The sequence below is a fragment of the Paroedura picta genome, chromosome 9 (genome assembly GCF_049243985.1).
Source record: "Paroedura picta isolate Pp20150507F chromosome 9, Ppicta_v3.0, whole genome shotgun sequence".
In the NCBI taxonomy this organism is placed as follows: Eukaryota; Metazoa; Chordata; class Lepidosauria; order Squamata; family Gekkonidae; genus Paroedura; species Paroedura picta.
In genome coordinates this window covers 52,534,032-52,548,911 of record NC_135377.1, presented here as the reverse complement: position 1 = coordinate 52,548,911, position 14,880 = coordinate 52,534,032, and the positions used below count along the sequence as shown (strand labels likewise).

The 14,880-nt window shown below is 43.1% G+C and overlaps 1 protein-coding gene across 4 annotated transcripts in view; it reads right to left on the bottom strand.

The window, feature by feature from the left end:
• The window catches only part of CDH7 (cadherin 7), a 150,989-nt gene that overhangs the window by 19,545 nt on the left and 116,564 nt on the right, over nucleotides 1-14,880 (bottom strand). For 3 of the 4 annotated variants that reach the window (XM_077352839.1, XM_077352840.1, XM_077352841.1), the window contains exons 8-10: nucleotides 8,267-8,403; nucleotides 7,075-7,196; nucleotides 1,474-1,591 (exon numbers count right to left, since the gene is read on the bottom strand). In XM_077352839.1, coding sequence (XP_077208954.1) covers nucleotides 1,474-1,591; nucleotides 7,075-7,196; nucleotides 8,267-8,403 — 377 coding nt within the window. Of the gene's footprint in view, nucleotides 1-1,473; nucleotides 1,592-7,027; nucleotides 7,197-8,266; nucleotides 8,404-14,880 lie in introns of those variants that run through there. The other variant, XM_077352842.1, reaches the window with a different exon arrangement.

Sequence of the window (14,880 nt, the reverse complement as noted above, 5' to 3'; positions counted from 1 at the left end):
GCGCCTGCGGCCCCGGCCCCTGCCCCACGGCTGGGCGGCCTGCCCAGCCTCCCACCCTCCAGCGCCGCCCCCGAGTGCCTCGCCGCCGCCCCACCCGCCCACAGAACAGCTCAGCCACGACAAGGTAGGCCGCGCCACTGGACCGCGCCGCCCAGCCCGAGCTGCCCCAACGCGCCTTGCCAGCCCCACTAGCGCCCACTGCATTAAGCCTGCAGCGGGCTTATTTACTAGTATAATATATAATATATAATATAATAATATAATATGCATTATTTGCCTTTCATAAAATTGAGGTTGCATAGTAAAGCAGTAAAGGGTTTGAGATGACACAGTAACTCATAAGTAAACAATAAAAAACAACAACTGTATCCAAGGTATATGAGGTATGACATCACAACTGATTTGCAATGTCAGGACTGAACAGATACTAGTGATACCACCAAAGAAATTCACAATTAACCCATGGAGGTGGGGAGGTTTGCCTGTAAACTGTTTGGTGGCCAGTTAGTTTACAAACATTTATAGTTTGGAAAGCCCTGAGAAGCATGATTCAGGTCTAGCTGAGGGTTGGTATTCTTTGTTGATATTCACAACTATGTTTTTATATAAACTAGTATCAAAGCCCATTTAAAAAAATGGGCGGCAGGCAAGAGGGCAAGATAGGGTAGCCACGGCTCCCTGTGGCCCACAAAGCGGGCTAAAGGGAGTGGGAAGCTTCTTAAGAGAGTTCTTAGTGATTTTGCGGCCCTGAACAAGGCTCCAGATTTGGTCTCCCAGAATCACTGGCCCCCTCCCCCACCCTCCAGACTCAACCCAAGCGCAAGGAGTGGGTGATCACGTGCTGCCATCACCATTGCTTGCTCTTCTTTTCCCTACCTCTGAGAAGCATGGCTGTGAGCAGTCAGTACCCCGGCTCAGAGAACAGAATAGTTGACCCAGATGCCCCATGGCTAAAGACCACCCCAATCTTTAGTTAACAGCACAATAAGATTCTATGCAGGAAAGAAAACAAGAAAATGGTATTCACTCTCCAAAGCATTTTACTGAAAAAAATAAGGTTCTTTTCTCAAAGCACCAGCCTCCTTGCCAAGTGTTTAAGAGCTCATTTTTCTATTTTTTGAGTTACATTAATCAAACATGAGGCCCAGGAAATTTTTCAGCTGCTGCCCTGAGGTATAATTTAATTTAGATAAAGACCTATAAATACAAAAAGGGAAAAGAATCAGTTTAAGGAAAGGATCTGAAGCCCATCTGTTTGGCTCATGGCTTAAAATGATTTAAACAGCAGTTTCTTTCTCCTGACAGATAATCTATGGATAAAAATTACTTTGGGGTCTGATTGCTCTTAATTAATGCTCCTCCTGACAAGGATGTTACTCCAGATGACAATCAGTATTGCTTGTCTCAAGAAATAAGAGCCCTGCCACGTCAACACCGATGCCTTTGGGTTGCCGACCACAGTCGGTGTCTTACCTTTGTTATCTTGCAATGTGAAATTGTGGTTGTTTGCTGCCTCTCCTGCCAAGCTGAAGGTAAACTGGTGGCCACTGGGTGGATCATCTTTGTCAATGGCACTGATTCTCTGAATTACCTGGAGGGTGAATATAAAATATGAATACCTATGTCTTTCCTGCAGCATCTAAGGGAAGTGCTAGTAGGAATAATAAGGAACATTCACACGGCTACCTCTTTTTCAAAATGGTCTTAGTTCTTAAAATATTATACCCCTCCTTTCTTCATGGTTAAAAGTGGCTCATAAATTGGAGATATAAATAATGCCCAAACTGACTACTAGTTTGTACTGCTGTTTCTACAGCTAATACAAGTCCCCTTGAGAAAAATGAAGTAAACAAATTTTTAAAAATACTACACTGGATTTCTGTTGTCTGCTTCTTGACATCCTATGGCCGTCAACCTGCATTCAATTTCACAAGCACACGCTCAGGGCAATTTGGTTGCAACAACTGCTCCCCCTAAAATTTCCAAACTGATTTTAAAATTCCTGGACATTTAACAAACTGCTCAGAGTAGATGGGGGATAACATGGGGAAATGCATAAATAAGTAAATATAATTATATTTACCAACAAAAAGTAGTCTTTCCAACAGTAACTGTATGAAAATAACAAAACCAAACTAAGGATTCTATGTATCTGCTATGTTTATATTACTACTAGGAACTACTTTAGCTTTTTGTATTTTGCCTGTTTACATATCCATTTCAACACTGGGCTCACAGCCTTCTTTCAGGAATGCACCCCAAAATTTTGCAATAACAATGGCTCTTCTGTCAGTTTTTGGATATGAAAAGGTTAAATATTCTATGGATTTTTCAAGTGACAACCTAAGCAGAGTTACACATTTTCTAATCCTGTTGATTTCAAAGAACTAGGAACCGTATTACTATCCTTAAGAAAACAGTGTTAAATATTCAAGTCAAAAGCTGAAGGGAGACCAAAATGTTCATTCTGTAGTGGGGCACACAACTCTTACGTCTTTGTACCATGTCATATTTGGAGGTATGTTCTCTCTCTTTGTCAAAAACGTTTTTAAATGTCAGTATGGTATAGTGATTAAGAGTGATGAATTCTAATCTTGAGGACAGGTTGTGATTCTCCACTCTTCCACATGTAGCCAGCTGGGTGACCTTGGACTAGTCACAGTTCTCTTAGAGATGTTCTCACAGAGTAGTTCTGTTAGAGCTCTCTTAGCCACTCCTACCTCATTGGGTGCATGCTGTCAGTAAAGGAATGTTTGTAAGCCTATGAGTAAACTATGAGTAACTTCAGACGACTCACGCTGACCGAAGTGGACAGGATTCTAGCGACAACAAGACCAACTACATGACCACTAGATCCTTGCCCATCCTGGCTCTTGAAAACAGCTGGCATAAAGATAATGGCCCCCCTCCAGGAGATAATCAACCTATCTCTAACAACAGGAGAATTCCCGGAGGGTTTGAAAGAGGCTGTGGTACGCCCACTGTTGGAAAAAACATCTCTAAACCCACAAGAGCCTAACAACTACAGGCCCGTCTTACACTTAGCGTTTCTGGGCAAGATGATAGAAAGGGCAGTCGCAAACCAACTGACAGAATACCTGGAAGAAGCTTCGGTCCTAGACCCATCTCAGTCAGGCTTCCGGCCTGGCCATGGGGTAGAGACAGCACTAGTCACCCTGACGGACGACCTCCGTCGCCAGTTGGATCAAGGCGGGTCGGCACTGCTGATATTATTAGACCTCTCAGCAGCGTTCGACACAGTCGATTACGAGCTTCTAGCTCGCTGCCTCATTGATGCTAGAATACAAGGGACAGCCCATCAATGGCTGATCTCCTTCCTCCAGGATCGTGGACAGAGGGTTGCAATAGGAGAGAAAACATCAGGCCGCCGGCAACGTACTTGTGGAGTCCCACAAGGAGGGGTCCTCTCTCCTATCCTATTCAACATCTTCATGCGCCCTCTCGCACAGCTGGTACGGATGTTTGGGTTGGGTTGCCATCAATATGCAGATGACACCCAGCTCTTCCTCCTGATGGAGGGCCGCCCTGACTCTCCCCCAGAAGCATTAGCCAACTGCCTGGAAGCAGTGATGAGATGGCTCAAGCAGAGTCATCTGAAGCTCAATCCTTCAAAGATGGAGGTCCTGTGGCTAGGTAGGAAGGGCCCATGCGAGGAAGCGCGCCTGCCTACCCTGGATGGCGTGCAGCTCTCTACGGCTCACTCCACCAGGAACCTAGGCGTGATTCTGGACGCCTCCCTCACAATGGAGGCCCAGATCACAAAGGTAGCGCGGCTGGCATTCTACCATCTCCGCCAAGCCAAACTACTAGCGCCCTACCTGGCCCCGGAACACCTAGCCACAGTGATCCATGCGACGGTCACCTCTAGACTGGACTTTTGTAACTCGCTCTACGCAGGCCTGCCCTTAGCCCTGACCCGGAAACTACAACTAGTTCAAAATGCAGCAGCCAGGATCCTCATGGCAACACCGTGGAGGTCCCATATCCGGCCTATTCTCCATCAGCTGCAATGGTTACCAGTTGAATTCCGGATCAGACTAAAGGTTCTGGTAATTACCTTCAAGGCCATACGCGGTCAGGGCCCAGTGTACCTGAGGGACCACCTCCCCGCCTATACCTCCAAAAGAGCTCTATGCTCTACCGCCTCCAATCAGCTAAGAATCCCTGGCCCTAAAGAAGTCCGTCTGATCTCGACCAGGGCCAGAGAATTCTCTGTTCTGGCCCCTACCTGGTGGAACGAGCTCCCAGAGGAGATCAGGGCCCTGACGGAGCTTAAACAGTTCCGCAGGGCCTGCAAAAAGGAGCTCCTCCACCAGGCATTTGGCCGAGACCAGACGTAATCTACAGCGACCAAGGGCCCCTGCTCCCCCCCACCCCCCCTCAGAATTCAATCAATAAGCCACCCCCCTCAGAATCCCATCAACAAGCCCTGGACCTGTTTGTATTACAATTGTTTACTGTTATACTGTGTTTTGTTTGGTTGCAATTGTTGGTTATCGATGTACATGTTCTACAGACTGTTTTATGTATGGTTCCCTGTTATAATGTAAACCGCCCAGAGCCTCCGGGGAGGGCGGTATAGAAGTATGATAAATAAATAAATAAATAAATAAATAAATAAATAAATAAATAAATAAATAAATAAATAAATAAATACATACATACATACATACATACATACATACATACATACATACATACATACATACATACATACATAAATAAATAAATAAATAAATAAGCCACTTAGGGACTCCTCCTGATAGTGAAAAGTGGGGTATAAAAAACCCAGGTCTTCTTGCCCAAACAAAAAAGATCTTGTGTAACAGAAAGACCCTGAGTGCAGATGAACAGGGTTTTTTGGGAGACGGCGGCAGTGGATAGAGAAAAAAATCCTTAAGCTGAACATTGGAGGGAATTTACTGTCGAGGACAGGTTGGCAAAATAGATCTTGGAAAATGGGGAAATCTTACCATACTAAGAGGCCAGACAGGCATCTGTCACAAACAAACAAAAACAACAGCCTTATACTGGCATTTTCTGTGGTTTCTTCAAACTCAGTTATCTTTCGCAACAGATTAAGATAACATTGCTTAAAGTAACATGGCTTATTTAACATGGAATGAACATTAAAATACTATAGGCGTATGGACAACTATTTTATAATCTTTTATTTTTAGATAGAAGTAAAGGCAATTCCAGTTAACTTTCACTGTTGCCCTTCCAATGCTTTCCTGGAAGAAAGTCCCATTAAATAGTCTTAGATAGGAATCTGATTAGAACTCCTTATAATTACACTGATAATGAGAAATTTGTGAATGTATCCCTTGTTGTTATTGTTTTTTTTTTAATGACAAATAGCAGCTCATATTGACAATGACAAGGCAGCTCATATTGGTATTGGGGAAAGAGGGTGGGCAAGGGGATTAACCTCTTCCTCACATTCTTTCCTTCCAACTTTAATAGGCCCACAAGGAATGGGGTTATCCATATGATGCCTGAATGATGCCAATTTCGTACTGCTAAGTTCAAGAAGGGTGAACAACTTCTTGCACAACTGGATACAGGAACTGTTGTTGTTTTTTTCTTTAAACCATGGAGGATCCATTCATAGATTCCCTAATGGCTCATCTTGTTAAGCATTTGGGCAAATATCAGTTTGAATATGGCTTGAATATGTTGCTTTCCCACACCATACTGGGGAAGTCATATTTATGGACCATGAGTATTAACACTTACAGGATATGCAATTAAAATGCTGGATGTGTTCAGAAGGACCCATTATGCACGGGGGTTTTAGCGCACATTCGGGGTGGAATGGCGGTGACTAAAATCACGGATAACGCACGGTGCCGGCTGCAACCAGCTGCAGCTTCGGTGCATGCCGCCGAAAAAGCCGCGTCAGTGAAACGCGGAAGAAAGCGCAGCTTCCGGGTGAGCGGGGCGCAACCAGAAGCGGCGCCCGGATCGGCGCGTGCATAATCGGTTACTCTGGGTTTTGCCGCCGTCGCGCCCCGCCCCGTGTATAACCGGTATGCGTCGCGTCTTCCCCCTCCGCGTTTTCCATGTGACCCGAAATCGCCGTTTTGGCGGCCGTGCATAATGGGCCAAGGAGTTGCTAAGCTCAGAGGAATTGCTGAAGTGGAGGTACTAGTATTTCATCCATTGCAGCAACATAAGGGTCTGAGGTTGGGTTGTGCATGAGCTCTGTACCATCACATGGGAGAAAATGACATGGAAATGAAAACGATTTCCCCATTAGCAATACAAAAATATCCCTTACATGTTTCCATTTTGTCCTGCTTTCTGATGCAAATGCCCCAAATTTTAACATATTAATTACAGAGCTGGGCAAGGGCTGGGGTGGCCTTGGTTGAAATTCCTACTCAGATATGAATCTCATTTAATTCTTTATACCAGTCACTCATCCTCAGTTAGTCTACCTTGCAAGATTTGTTGAGTGAATCAGATGGAGGAGGTGAGAATCATTTAGTTCTTTGGAGAAAGAGTGGGATAAAAAAAGGTAAACACATTAAAATATTGATAACCCATTGAGGATGTGATTTTTTCTTTATCATGTGATACAGAGGTGAACCTTAATAAAATAGAATTATTCTGTCTGGCTGCAGAAACTGTATTAGATTCAAGATTACGGTGTAATTGAGACGGAGACATTTATATATTGTGGCATCATTTTCTTTATACACCTGTTGACTTGGCATGTGATTGCATTGTATTCTTACTGTTTACTCCCCTACAAAACCTCCCCACCTCGAAGTGCTAGAGTGAGGTGGAAGGTGTGATTTTCATACATTAGGAAGCCTAGAGGCTCTTCTAAGCGATGTGCAAAGCAAATTTACCGGCACTGTTCTCTCACAAGGTCTCACATGATGAAGGTTTCCGATGTGGTTAATGTTTGTTTTAGCTTCAAATCAACATGTCATTTTTACTACAATAAACGGATTATATTTTATCTTAAGAGAGGCAACACTGCAAATCAAATTACCGCTGTGCAGCAAGCATCATCAAGCTGTTAGGAATATAAATCCACACCTTGCCGAGCTCTGCATGTTCGCAGACAGTTGTTTCGTAATCCATCGCAAACTCAGGAGCGTTGTCATTGATGTCAAGGATACTGATGGCGACATATCCTCTGCCAATCTGCGAAGGGTTTTCTGGTGAAAAGAAGAAACAGTTTTTGTTATTAGTTTTTTCCACCCCCTTCACAGGGAACTAATTCCAAAAGGATGAAATATTCTTCATATGTGTGGATAAACAAAATAATGTTGTCAATGGGATTTTGTCACCCACAAGGAAAGGAAAGCAACTTTACACATGCCACATTTGAACATGCTAATGGCTTGTCGTTGTCCTATCTAATGGTCAGTGTTGGATGCCTGATAACAAAATACAGGGAAAGGAATAAAATCCACCCAGCCTTTGACATTTGTCTTCTATTTCCAGAAGTTATAAAATATCCTTATTTTGCCAACCTTGACTCCCCAGTTCTCCCTGGCTGATTCCACATGGTGGTGACTGTGCTGGGCTGCCGGTGGTGCAGCGCTGTGGAGCATACAGCTCCGGCACTTTCCATTTCCCCATGGGGGACACATTTCAGTGGGACACCTCTGGACCACTATAAGACAGGGAGGAGCTGAGCCTCAAAGGTCCGGCTCTTCCCTGTCTACACAGGCCTGCCACGGGACAGGTCTTGTTGGCCCCCACAGTGAGCTAAGAGAACTTCGAAGAATCAGTGTTCCCTTAGTCCTGGGCTTCTGGAGCCTGATCCATGCCAGGCCTGGGAAGGCAGTGGCCTGGTAGCAATGTCATATGGAAGAGGGGATTTGCCTTGCTTCTATATGACTCCCCTCGCGGCCTTTCCCACCTGTGCGGAATCGTCCTCTTTAATACATGATAGATCCTACTGTGAGGATGAATAATGAAATTTTGTGAAGCACAGTGTAATCCTAGAATAGCAAGAGGCTGTGCCAAGAGGGGTGGTTAAGAAATTGAATAAATAAATATTATCAAAAATACCACTGTTTTGTCACTTCCACTGCTATGGTTCATAACAATCTCTAAACAAATTAGGTAAAAATTAGGTACAATTAATTTTTAGTGGTCAATCACAAAAAAATCTCAATCTATCCAGGCTTTAAAGAAGATTGAACGTCACTAGACAGCTGTTCCAGTGAAAACCCATAGTTTAGAAAATGCTTACAAAACCCCTGAAACAGTAACTTACGACTCTCCATTGCTAACACCGTGATGTTATGAACAGCATTTGTCTCTCTGTCCAAAGGCTTTGCAGTCGTTATAACCCCGCTGTTGGCATCAATATTGAAATATCTCTCCAGGTCTGTGTTTCGATCTATCGAGTACCTGGATGAAAGATGAAATAAAACTTTTGATGTATGGATAATTGTAATTTGCTAAAATGTTTCATTGATTTCACATTAAAGTGAAAGAGCTTTCATTGTGTTCCCTTTTAATCCAGATTATTTTGTTTATGTGCGCACAACATATCTTGTTTTTCCAGGAAAAAAGAAAGAGCATGATGCATCTCTCTGTGCAGCAAAATATACTATACAGGGAATGGCTGGCTCTTGTCCCATTATTTCATAATACCTTCCTAAGTAAGGTCACAGGTATTTCCTCATTTCCCCCCTTTTCTTTTATTCAAGCAGCCATTCATTTATTTTTGGATGATTCACCTCCTGAACCTGACCTAGTGTGGAATAGATTTGGAAGCTTTCCACTTGGCAGTATCAACCCCATGCAGTTCCCAACAGAACTTCCATTCTGAAGTACAGAATTTTTTGTCATGGGCAGAAAAGCTCCTGCATTACCCTGTTGCGCAGGGATAGATGGGGTGAAAAACCACAACACTGTAGCATAGGCCAGGGATTATGCATTGCCACATTGGCTCCTGGGGCCTTCTTGTCATCATAAACATACTGGCTGTCGTCACAGAGCTCCTCTGGCTTAACAGACAGCATTTAATCCTGAGAGCTGGTTTGAGCAGAAAAACCTCAAACCAATGAAAAAAAACTAGGAGCAGGGGCGAAATTGTCTGTGGCACAAAGGTCTTTTTTCTCGTTAGTTCATAACAAGTTCTAAAGGATCACTTTCCCTATGAGGGAAGACCACAGAGTTTGGGGCATTTCATTTTGGAAAGTAGACACATAAAAGGGGGAATCATATAAACAAAAGTTAATAAGAATCAAAATGTACATTTTTAATAATATGCATAGCATGTATCCCTAGCCAGGATAGTTATCCAGTTCAGCTTCTCTGTCTGTACCCCAAGTTTTGATTCTCTTCTACCATGTTGGCCTGCATTTGGCTTAACCTTTGAGCAAACTGCATTCAAGGTGGTTTTCTAGAGTTCTAAGGATATTGCTGCTGCAAAGGGAACTTACAACCACCATTGGGGGGGGACTGCTGACACATTGCATCTGATGAACAATGATCATATGGAAATAATATAGTACAGGAAAAAAAAACAACAAACTGTTTCATCCTTAGGAACAGAAGCGTTGCCACTTGTGATCCCTGTTCTTTTGCTTAACAGTGGATGAAAATATTCATCTAAGTGACCCGCATTCACTTTATTCTAAAAGGCTCTTGATTTATTAAGAAAGAACTTCCAAAGAAAATGGAAGCATTTCATGTAAATGGAACATAATTTTTAACAGCTTGTCCTTGGCTTTTGGCAAGGCATGGTGTTTGTATCCTTAAACGTTTTCCAACAGCATCCTATCTAAAGCTCTCAGTTGTTACTATGGCAGATCTGAATTTCCCTGCAGCATCCTTTGTTGGGGGAGGGGGATACCTTGATTTGTTAAAGTGGGTAAAATGCTGACCAACTTTCCTCTTTCTATTCTGGAAAGCACCACAACTTTCCTGTCACTTGCCCTCTGGTCACAAAATCTCATACTAAAATAAAAGTTGATAAATTCAGGGGGAACCTGAAGCAACAGAAAAGTTGGAGTCCAGTGGCACCTTTAAAACCAACAAAGTTTTATTCTGGGTATAAGCTTTTGTGTGCACGCACACCATCAAATACATTAAAACAGTATTCGATACTGTGTGTGTGTGGGGGGAGGGCTAGTGAGATTCGATTAAAGTAGTTAAGAAGAAGAAGAGTTGGTTCTTACATGCCACTTTTCTCTACCCAAAGGAGTCTCAAAGCAGCTTACAGTAGCCTTCCCTTTCCTCTCCCCACAACAGACACCCTGTGAGGTAGATGAGGCTGAGAGAGCCCTGATATCACTGCTCGGTCAGAACAGTTTTATCAGTGCCATGGCGAGCCCGAGGTCACCCAGCTGGCTGCATGTAGGGGAAATGCAGAATCGAACCTGGCATGCCAGATTATAAATCCGCACTCCTAACTACTACACCAAACTAGCTCTTAAAACATGTGGATGACAGCAAATTAGCATACAAATACAAGAGTTAACAAATGGATGTGAGAATTAAGTTTGAATCCAGCAGCACCTCCAAGACAAACAAAGTTCATTTCTGGGTATAAGCAAGAACTGAAAGACTTAGCATGTGTTGATCCACACTTCTGCCTTAGAGTCTCTGAAACGTCAACTGTTCCTGCTGTGTACTACTGTCTTCTGACAGTGTGTTCCAGAGGGAGGGTGCCACAATTGTGAAGGCTCTCCTCCTGGTGGAAGAAAGTTATGCTGAAGTGGGACCACAAACAAGCACTATATAGATGACTAAAGAGGGTGGGGCTGGGGATCAAAACAAGAGCAGTGTTAAGCCACTAAAGAATTAAAATGAAAGAACCAACAGTTTGAATAGGGTCTGAAAATTCACTGGTAGCCAGTGTAGCTGCTTCTAGATGAGTGTTATGTGAACTGACCATGATGACTTTCTGGCATCCTTTACCACCTGAAGTTTTCATAGTAACTTACAGGGTAACCGTATACAGAGTAAGTGACAGTAATCAAAATGAGAGGAGACAACTGCATGGATCAATGTAGCAAGATCAGACTGTGACTCATATGGGCCTGGTAAGGATGGGAAGTTGTTGGGCCTGGTAAGGATGGGAAAGTGCTGTTCTAGCCAACATGGATCTAACCAAACCCCATACTCTTCACACAGAGAAAATCTGGGCTCAGTCAAGTGACATGAATGACAAGTTTATCATAGCCACAGTGATTTCCAATCACATAACCTCTTTGTAAAAAGGGTTTAGCTTTAGCCAGCTGCTTTTTAGCCATGGCATCTTAGCATTGGGCCAGGAAAAATACTGCTTCTGGTTGTTTATCAAGCCAGAGGTAGATCTTAATGCCATCAGTGTACTGGTGGCATCTAGCCCCAAACCTTCTGAACTTCCTGATGACATCTGCTAGAGCAGTGGTCCCCAAACCGCGGCCCGCGGCCCAGTGCCGGGCCATGAAGGTCATGGCGCTGGGCCACGGCTCCCTCTCCCCGCCCCCCCCGCAGTAAAAAACTTCCCAGGCTGCAAGCTTGCGGCCCCGGAAGCTTCTTACTGCGGGAGGGGGGGAGAGGGAATCAGGGCCGCGCCTGTGCATGTGTGCATGCGCAGGCGGGCAGTGCATGCATGATGCGCGGGCGGGCAGTGCATGCGTGATGCGCGGGCGGGCAGTTGCCCTGCCGGTCCCCATTCTCAAAAAGTTTGGGGACCACTGTGCTAGAGGACACACACACAAAAACACACACATATAGGAAGGATCCCTGTGGGATGTCCATAATGTAGTTTCCATCAAAATGAACCCTTTTCCCCAAAGACCATCCTCACTGAGTGTTCTTGGAGGAAGGATAGATTTAAGTGGGTAGCCATGTTGGTCTGAAGCAGCACAACAAAATCTGAGTCCAATAGCATACATTGAAAAGCTCATGCCTTCAATAAATCTTTGTTGATCTTAAAGGTGCCACTGGACCCAAATTTGGAAGAAGGAGGCAAACAACAGTGAAGCTAGGTGATCAACCAGGACCAAAACGGTCAAAATCCATGACCATTTCTGCATGGGGAAGGGGGAACTTGAGTGGCTTCCTGCTTGCAAAGGGGGATGATAAACCTCACAGGAGACCCCTCCCTCATTTTCCCTCTGCCTTGTTGTGGCTTTTTTCCTCTTGACAAGATTGCAGGGGAAAGCAAAATGAATTTCTCCCACTGCTCCTTGGCTTGTCAATCACAGCAAGCCACCAAACACAGCACAACAGTTCTCTCATGGACTGAAACTTTCTTCCACACCCCCTCCGCCCAGCTCTGAAATTATTGTTTTTCAAAGACACTTCTGTGTTGCTATGCACTAATGCCACAACACAGATGAATTTGTAATGAAAATCAACACTGCCATGTTGCTATGGAGAAATGCCAGAACAATACAGCATCTTCCCCCCTTTTGGGATTTGTGTTTTTTTGGAATTTATTTCTGTCTGGGTGAATTTCTGAGATATTGAACATGGTCACTGGAGCCAAAAAATCATTTTGTGTAAATAGTTGGTTAAAAAACAAAGTGCTCAGACCCCTGTATGATCAGGAGAAGGCTGCTTAATCACATCTGTAGAACTCATTGTCATATGGTATAGTAATGACTACTAGCTTACTGGACTTTAAAAGAGGGTCAGAAAACTTCATAGAGAGAAGTCCATAAATTGCTGGATCGTTAATTGCATACTTTATATGCATAAATAATATACCTTTAAATACCAGGTCCTGTGTATATAACCCTTTTGGGGCCATTTTTGTAGACCTTTTAAGACCTTGACGATTGTGGAAAACAATATGCTAGAATAAGTGGATAATTGATCAGCTCTTCATACAACATTTCAATGACCTACTGATCTACCTCCTCGAGCAATCAAGTACAACTTTTTTATATGACAAATGGAATCTGCTGCCCTTGAACAGACATCATTGGACCCCGACTGGCTGTGAATATGCAGTTATTCCACTTACATTACTTTCAACTCTTAATTATTATTTTTTAAAACCCTAGTATGCTCACAACAGGCATTCCCAAGCAGGTTACAAAGTAAAATACATCATCCTAATATGAATGTACACACAAATGTGCAATACAGCAACCTCCTAAAATATCCTAACAATATCTCTAATTACTTTTTACACATTTCAGAATAAAGTGTGATAAGTTTTCAGGATGACCCCTATTTTTAGGGCTGTTCAAATATTTAGAACTTATTTTGTTAATTTAATAATATGTTTTTCACTGATTAATTAATCAATCAGTCCAATTTACATATTCACAAAACAACAAAGAAGCATGCATCAAGTGATGTTAAACAATGTTTCATTTATTGGAGAAGCATTCTAAATTATTAGTCACTGGGTAGGTCTGCCAAGAGGCATTAGCAGATCCTGAACAGTTTCCCTTTGGATTTCCCTGATATCACTCAGATCCAAGTTAAAAAAAAATACCATGGAAATAAATGACATTATTTGTCCAGATATATGGGTACCCAGACTGATCCAGGATGCTGAGTGATCATTGTCTTTTTCACATATTAGGAAATGTTTTTCCCTTTGGCTGTTTGCCTTGTTGTTGTTATTACATAGGGATGCCAGCTTCTAGGATACCCAGGCATTACAGCTCATCTCCAGATTACAGAGATCAGTTCCCCTGGAGAAAATGGATGCTTTGGAATGGCATTGTACTCCATTGAGGTCCGTATTCTTCCCAGGCTCCTTCTCTAAATCTCCAGGAGTTTCCAATTCTGGATGTGACAACTCTACACCCCTATCCAGTGCCAGAGGCAATCCTATTATGGCTGGTGCTACCATGTATTTTTTTCTTCTACTCTTTATTTTCGCGTAATTAAAAGAGTTCAGTATAAAGAAGAAGAGTTGGTTTTTATATACTGCTTTTCTCTACCTGAAGGAGTCTCAAAGTTTCTTGTAATTCCCTTCCCTTCCCTTTCCCTGCAACACCCTGTGAGGGAGGTGAGGCTGAGAGAGTCCTGATATTACTAGTTGGTCAGAACAGCTTTATCAGTGCTGTGGTGAGCCCAAGGTCACCCAACTGGCTGCATGTGGGGGAGTGGGGAATCAAAACCGGCTCACCAGCTTAAAAATCAGTGCTCCTCATCACTACACCAAGCTCCTAACCACTACACCAATAGTAACCATCCTAAAATTAACTAAACATATAACAACATATGTGATTTAAGAACCAGAGAAGGTCACTGCCTACTACAGAATCAAAATAGTATCCATCCCCCAAACAAATGTGTACCATTTCCTTGGTACTGCAGCAATGAAAATGAAACCCCATCAAGTAGTCAACCAGTGCTTCGTGTCTCATGATTACACAGGTTAAAGCATGGACATGATTTGTAAAAAATCACTGTTTTGTTCTATGGTTCTCTCTCTCTCTCTCTCTCTCTCTCTCGCACCCCCCCCCCCCCCCCCCGGTTGGATTAATGGAATCCAAAACGAGTAAATTAGTTTTATTCCTATCCTTCAATATTATATCAATTTTTTCCTTTGGATATTATTTTAGTCCTTCCTTTCATTTCTTCCATTCCTGTTCTGCTATATTTGGTCAACACAGCTCTTAAACGGCTTCATGGTAGTCATCCTTCCTCCTGAGACATCACCTGTCACCTCTGCCATGTTGTCAACCTTGGCAGATCCAGGCAGCTGGAATTTAATCTCTGGCCAGCTCTCAGGCTTCATAGTTATTAACCTGGTCACTTGCTCAACACAGCTACTAAAAAAGGCAATTCTTAGAACATTTATCTACTATATATGCTACAATAATATAATATTGTTACATATAATTTATGCCTATCTGCCTCTGAAAACATGAGATTTTATGACCAAGAAGTATTGATATGTTCCTAAACTAAGGCAAA